This window comes from Haliaeetus leucocephalus, unplaced genomic scaffold (assembly GCF_000737465.1).
Source record: "Haliaeetus leucocephalus isolate CR32 unplaced genomic scaffold, Haliaeetus_leucocephalus-4.0 Scaffold0, whole genome shotgun sequence".
NCBI classification, from domain to species: domain Eukaryota; kingdom Metazoa; phylum Chordata; class Aves; order Accipitriformes; family Accipitridae; genus Haliaeetus; species Haliaeetus leucocephalus.
Window position 1 is genome coordinate 29,844,650 of NW_010972436.1, and position 7,493 is coordinate 29,852,142.

The following is a 7,493-nucleotide window of genomic DNA, read 5'->3' on the forward strand; positions in this document are numbered from 1 at the left end:
GGCCGGGAGAACGGGGCGGTGCGGCGCCGGCAAACGCGCGGCGGGGACGGGGGTAGCTCCCGTGAAGCGGGTCCGCCGCAAAGGCCCGGGCCCGGCTGCCCGCAGGAGGAGGGGGTGCAGGCCCAGGCCCTCCTGACGGAGGACCGGCGGCGGGAAAGGGGGATGCCCCGGCCCGGAGGGCGGGCTGACCCCAGGCCGGAGGGAAACCCCTCCGGTGCTGTCGGTTATTGCCACCTCTTCTAAAGCAAAGACTTGCCTGGAGAACAGGGAACCAGGGGACAGCAGACCCCGAGTTTCTCCTCTTGCTTCAGCGTTGCTCATCTTTCCTCCTCCCCCTGGCATTTCTTGAACAATTTTAATTAAAAAAAAAAGAGAAACTTCCAGCCAACAAAAAAAAGCATCAAAGAAAACTTAAGCAGAAACACGCACGTAAAAAAGGCTGTTTAATAAAATATGTCACGACTGACAGTGAAGGAGCCCTGAACCACAATGGGCCCTTTCCTGACTCAGCCAGTGCTGCCTCTGTATTTTTTTTCCACGAGGCTCAACACCATTGACAACAAGGCAACAGATGATATATCCAGGCTCTTTTATTACTAAAAGGAATGAATTGTGTCCTTGCAGTGACACAACATGTCAGACTCTCAACAGCGCTCTCCCCCTTAAGAGACACTGAATTTGAGCAAAAATACAATTTCTGAAGGAGAATGTTCAACGAGCATCTAAATGTTCTGTTTTCGTAGGATTCAGAAAATGGAACAAAACCAAAAGACCTGTAACAATGTGGTAAAGTAAGTGCAACACAACTTTAAGGCTATGCAAAATTAAAATCATACTCCAGGCTCCCTGGTCATTCTACAACTCCAGGTGAGGACCCCAGCCTTCAGGAATCCTCTCTCAGGGTTCAGCAGCATGAAGCCCCACGAGCTCTGTGATTTAACTGTGGGAACAAGGTGCCTCTCAGGCTCTGCTCCCCTTTGTCTAGTTGCCGTTTCCTGAAGAGGCTGCTTTCAAGCAGCCACAGGGTCAACACTTCCTTTCTCAAAGCATTTCACACCAGTGGGTGTTTCCTGACACTGTTTCACTGCTTTGGTGGACAATTAGTAACTTTAACTCACTTGTTTTCAGCCCAGTCCCAGGACTCTGGACTCCCAGCAGCCTAGGGATAACATTTCAGATTATTCTCCAGCCTGAAGCATTACAAATTGTTCCGTGTGTCAATGTGATTTCTCTCCTGTGCGGATTCGTGGCTAGCAGTAACTCTGTGCGCTGCAGACTTCCTACACAGTTCCAACACGTCCCCAACAGCTACAGGCTCCAGTGAAAGCTGTGAAACAGCTCTGCAGACTGTTCCAACGCGGTCTGTGGAAAATAACCCCCCAACCTTCTCCCTGTGCCTGGGAGGGGCCTCAGGATGGCTGTTCAACAGCCTCCTCCTCCTCCTGCCATGGTCCAGCACAGAGCTGGGGGATCCTGCCACGGCCCTGCCTCCTGCCCAGCAAGGGTGACAGCCAAGGGGGCTGCAAAACCGCTGGATGGATGGGATTTTCTATATGGAGTGCATTACAGACCCCCTGATCTCTGTGCAAGGCCAACCAGCCAACGTCAAATGTGTTTCTTGCACGTGACTTTCCTGATGTTTCATGAAACTCCTCCTGAGCACGAATCTTTTCCTGCAGAGGGGGCACTGGAAAAGCCCCTCTCCTGAGTGCCGGCGCTGGTGGTTTAGAAGATAATCCTTTCTCCTGTAGCTTTTGTCACACTCAGAGCACTTGTACGGCCTCTCTCCTGTGTGAGTCATCTGGTGTCTCACGAGCCACGAATGGCAAACGAAGCTTTTCCCACAGTCGCTGCAAATGTAGGACTTGCCCCTGCCCTGGGTCTGCTGCTGGCTTGCCAGGCTGCCCCTGGGCGCAAAGTGCTGCCTGCACCTGGTGCAGTCCTCTGATTTGTCCTGCGGGTGATCCCAGCAGGGGCTGGCTAATGGGTTTTCTGCGGGGAAGTTCTCCTCGCTTTCTGCAGACGGCTGCTCCTCTCTGCCGAGGCCATTGTGGTCACGAAGCCTGGTTCCGCCCACAGGGTTTTGTCCACACTCAGTGCGGGGCAGCTGTGGCCCCGCAGGCAGCCCCTCGCAGGAGGCAGGAGCAGCCCCCTGGCCAATGTCTTTCTCACCTGGAGCACACGGCTGTGAGTGCAGCAGATGGAACACCCTTTTGTTGAGACTCTTCTCACACGTGGGGCCTGGAAATGTCTCCCCTTCTCGGGCTCCCTGGGGCGTCTGAAGATGTTCCTGCTGGGTGGAATTTCTCTCACATTTGTTGTACGCGCACGGTCTCTTTCCAACACTGTTTTCCTGAGTGCTAAAGAAGTCTAAGTGCTCACCAAACCCTCGGTCGTACCGAGCACCACCCCCAAGGCCATTCCCAGTGGTGTTTGTTTCCATCATTTCTGAATTCCACTGACTGTCCCATGTCACTCCGAGGCTAGGATCCTTGGAAAACTTCTCTGCAGGTCTTCCTGGTACCTCTGAGTCACACACAGTGCTTTCAAAGCAATCTGCCGGAGGGTCCCTCTTTGTGTTTTCATCATGCACTGAAACAGATAGATTTCAGAGTCTTTCAACTAAGGAAGCCTCTTAAGAGTATCCCTCCAAGTCTACAGCCATGTCACGCTAACAGACAGACAAAGTAAAAAAGATGGGAGGTTTTAATACTGAAAGGGAGTGCAAGTACCAGCATTCCACTGAAACAAAATCTCTGGGAAAACAGAAGAGCTTTTTGCCATTTTTTTTTTTTTAAATCTACATGAAAATTCATCAATGCAATGTTTCATCTTCACCCTCTCATTCAGATGTCTGAAGTGTGAGATCTAAGTTCCCTGATAGACCGGACACCATCACACCATAGTGCTCTCAGCTTCTCTCCAGACACTCCACCGAGCATCTAGAGAAGCAAAGGTCCAAGCGAAGGCACCGAAGCCAGCTCAGCAAGTCAGTGTGGGTGCACCCTTTTTTGTACATGAACCGTTGTCTCTGCAGCTGGGCTTCTGGGGGGAGACACTCCCTGGCCATGTCTTTGTTCAGAGAGCTCGGAGCAGTGCTGAGTGAAGGAAGCTCTCGCACCTTATACAAGTGACCCCCAGGCAGGCACACAGCTCCGACTCGATGCAGAGGCATGCCCAGACTGAGAATTGTTGGTCAGACTGCCTCTCCCCTAGACGCCTCTCTTGCTTTCTTCAAAAAACATTTACGACTCCTGATAATCCAAGGCAAAAAGGTACCCAGCGCCTGAGCTACTTAGGCACAGTTCTAGATTTGCCATTGGACAAAACTGTTATGCTAACCTGCAAATTCCATCCTTCTGTAATTACCATTTCCTGCAACAAATATCCAGTGTTTCATTTCCCGGATTATTTCCACCAATGCTCTTCAGCCCTGCTTTCTAATGCTCTGTGATTTTTCTGTCTCCTAAGACCCGTGACCCTTCCAACATCTGCGAGTTGCTACAGAAAGACTCCACTGAGCATCACAAAGGACCATGGGTCTCTCAGCAGCGTCAACCAGCTGAGTCCAAAGTTATCTGCACTGCAAAAACATCCTGAGCTCTTATTTCTCTGGCTGTGTACTGGGACATCAGCACAAAAACATGTTACCACAGGCCAAGCTGAAGCATGAATGTAAAAGGCACCGGCTGCTCTACAGTAATTGTCTAAGCATGTTCTCTCACCCCAGTAACTCCAGGTTACATGTAAGCACAGACTGGAGGGTCTGGAACAGACTGAGTCGGCTGGGAAGCCCACCCTGTGAGCTCGCTCAGAGCAGCTGGAACAGGTCTCCCTTGGGAAGCAGTTAGGTGGAGCTGATCCATCCTTACACCAGGGCAATATCTGGGACGACCTTTTTCAGTGGAGCAAAATCATTCACATCAGCAATTCCCATGTGGTTACCGGCATACTGAGAGTTTATCTCTTGAGTTACTCTATAGTGACTTCATCACGTGCTGTGAATGTCTAAATAACTTACATGAAGTAAAGGAATTCCAGGCTACCAACTGATTGCTACACAAAATATTCCTCTGCACTCCCTCCTCAGTTATCCACTTGAGAGCTATACTGAGTGGTCCCGGGTTGTGGCCCAGGAGATTGTATTTAATTAATATCCGCATCCAAACTTGCACACCCGTTCCTTGAGGTTAAGCCTTGATCCAAAGATGAATCTCCCTCTATTAACTCCACCTCAAGCATGATCTGTACTCCAAGTGCGCTCCTCCAAATGAATGTTAGCATGTACATCTCCAAACAGCATGTCCTAAAATTGTTTTGCATTAAAGCTGCCTTCTCTTTTACTGCAGGATAACTCTCCTGCTTGGGAATGCAAAGTCAGGGCTCCATGTTCATTGGTACCAGGTTTAGACACCATCAAGCCAGCTGGAAGTAAAAACCTGATCCGTAAGGCCTGAGCACATCACCATGCTTGCCTAAACAGAAACCCAAGACAGCACCTATGACAGTTTTAGGCCAGCTGAAGGAGGAAGGAGCCTCTTCAGCTGACAGAACCTGAAATTTTTGCGAACAAATATTAACGAGCAGACTGAGGTTTGTTCCAGTTCTTTCATGGCTTACTTTATAATGTCGTGACATTTAATATAGTGTAAAAAAAATACTCTAAATTAGATTCACTGTCCCAGAAATCTCAGCTGAAATCCATTACTGACCTGTACTCGGGTCTGTAGAGATTTCTTCTTTCTCCAAGTCTTGTCGTTCAGGGCAGCGTGGCTCCTCCTCTTGTTTAATCCATGATAAAACATCAGTTGCATAAGTCTGAAATCCTGCTCATTGGGGAGAATTTACACAATTGAGAAAGACTGGAGAAAGATGCAAAGCACGGAAGATGCAGGAATTCACAAAGATAAGAACAGTGCTGACAAAGCCTCAGGGAAGACACAACACAAAGAGCCACCTGAGGGGGAATTCCTGCAGTGGGAGTTTTTGCCAGGGAATCCTCACCTGCGTCAGGGTCTCTTGGGAGGTCCTCACCCTCTGCACCTGGCAGCTCCCTGGCATACGCCTCTTTGCCTTTCTCGGTCTGACTTGAAGCCTCAGGCTCATAAAACGCTTGCTCTGCTAAAGGAGAAAATTCAAGACAGGAGTATCATAACTGCGTAAGCTCAGGATTTCACAAGGGTGAAACCTGCTCTTGTTTTGGTTTATGTTTTCCCCCAAGCCAAGTTCCCATAAGCCCAATTTGTTAATGAAACCTGATGGAAAGGTCTAAAAAAACCCAGTTTGCTATATACACTGGAAGCCAAGTAAAATTACAGTGGAGCCAACAGACAGAGCTGCTACTCTTTGTAAAGAGTAAGGACAGCCAAGCTCCAAAGCAGAATAGTTTATTGGTAATGCAAAGAGGTACCACCAAGTGACAAGGCAAGAAAAAGGTCCCTGGGCTGCACAGCCTCCCCATACAGCAACAGCACTACCAAGTATTCAGTGCGCTTGCTTGTGTATGCAGAAAAAGTACTGAAGAGAAGGGAGGAGGGAAAAGGCAACCTGAAGCCTCTGGATATGCAGGAGGAGAGGCACTGCGGCCCTGCAAGACAAGGCTGCAGGGGATGCAGAGCTGAGGAGCTGCCACAGCCACTCCGATTCCCCTGGAGCCAGAACAGTGCACACAGTCCTGTCTCCTTGCAATCGCAGCCCCATGCAATGGATGGCACCAACCACAGACCTCATTCTGGCACTGGTTTTTGCCTCCTCCAAGTTAATCTATCTGCCCCAAAAAGTGACTAATGGCCCTTTGCACTAGATATTTAACCAGCTTAGCGCTATCAACTTGAGGGAAGCAAAGTAAAGAATTTAAGGGAGAATGAAACATTTCCTATTCCACACTGCACTGCTTGGATAAAACCTGGCCAAATACTTTGCAAACTCCAAAATGGCCGTGAGAAGGGAAAGACGAAACACCAGCCCTTACCCGTCAGGACTGGTGGCATGTCTGTTCAAAACTTGTGAGCTTTTTTACAGAAGATTTAGAATACATGAGAAGAGGTGGGAAAAAAAAAAAAACCTTGGAAATTAATCCCTCTATTTCATTTTCCCTCCGAGGTATGCAGTTACTCACCCGGGCAGGGCTCTTCAGGAGCTTCTCCAGCCTCCCCCTCCTGCTGATCTGCAGCGCGCAACTCTTCTTCTTGCTTAATATGGATTATGCTGTCTTCTGTTAATAGGAACCAGTGTTATTTTAATTCTGTACACAAAATTAATTCCAATTCTCATCCCATCCCAGGCACAGCAGCTCTGTTCTAACTCACATTCTAGAGAAAATCTCACTTCAAGTCTAGTTCTCACTGACCAAGGTCTCTTAAACAGACCTAAAATATTTGTCACAAAACCCTCAGCAGATGTTTGAGCCTCAGAAACACACAAAATTTTCACACAAGTGTAATGTCCATTTTGTTGTGGCACCCATTAGCAAATGAAAACATGTTCTATGTGGCCCCAGGAGAGGAGAGTGCCAGTTGAAATCTTGTTCTTGAGTTTTGTTTCTCTTTTGGTTCTGCCAGAGCTATGCCATTCCCTTTTCAGTCACTCTCGGTAAAACACAGACCACTTCTAACTCATCAGAAAAACACTAGTGAGAATTATGACTGAAACTTACCAAAAAAAGGAAAGTCTATGAAATAAATAAGGAAAAGCAGACGGACTAATGCTCTACACATTACCTTTATACCTCCATGACACAATCAATGAATTGGAGGAACACTTCAGACAAGTGTAAAACCAACTACACTGTGCACGTTTGTGCACACAGAACAGAAAGTCCTCTTGACAGCCAGCCTTCAGACTGGAAAACCGAACATCATCCCACTTTGCCTGGCAATGCAGACATGGCCTAACTGCAAGGGGACTGCAGGTGTGACACATGCAACTGCAGACAGCTCAGCAACCAGGAGAGAAGAAGTGGTTTGATGTAGCATTCTGGTAAGACTAGTAGGGATGCGATGCCCAACAGCCATGCTTGGAAGACCATGCTCAACACACCAAGCGCCTTGGAGAGAGGCTGATGTCCCATAAAGAGCCCAGCTGGCGGGTTTTTGGTGCTCCGCGTCCCAACAGCCCAGTCGTCCTATAGCCACTCACCGGTGCCGGCCTCTGCAGGATCACCTCTCCCGTCCCCATCCTCACAGCTCCGAGCACACGGCTGGTTCCCACCTTCTGACCGGGCCTGGGCATCACGTCTGGGAGCGTCGGGCTCTGCGATAGGCATGAGGTGAGGCGCAGCCGGGCGTCCCACCGGCACGGGACCGGCAGGAGGACGGCGGGGACCCGTCACCTCTGCCCACCTCCCGCTCCGACCCCTCGCCACACGCCCGCCTCGAGGTCGCGGGCAGCGCCAGGCCCTTACCGAGGGAGAGCAGCATGTGGTAGTTGCTCCTCATGACGGCGCGGTGCAGGGCCCGCTGCCAGCCGCGCAGCGCCCGCCACTCCCGCTCGCT

General features: G+C 49.7%; 1 protein-coding gene across 1 annotated transcript in view; it reads right to left on the reverse strand.

Annotated features, from left to right (window-relative positions):
* The window catches only part of LOC104829322 (zinc finger protein 850-like), a 24,945-nt gene that overhangs the window by 7,124 nt on the left and 10,328 nt on the right, over positions 1–7,493 (reverse strand). The window contains exons 6-7 of the mRNA XM_010563485.1: positions 5,005–5,121; positions 1,561–2,172 (exon numbers count right to left, since the gene is read on the reverse strand). Of these exons, the coding sequence (XP_010561787.1) occupies positions 1,561–2,172; positions 5,005–5,121 (729 nt within the window). The remainder of the gene's footprint in view (positions 1–1,560; positions 2,173–5,004; positions 5,122–7,493) is intronic.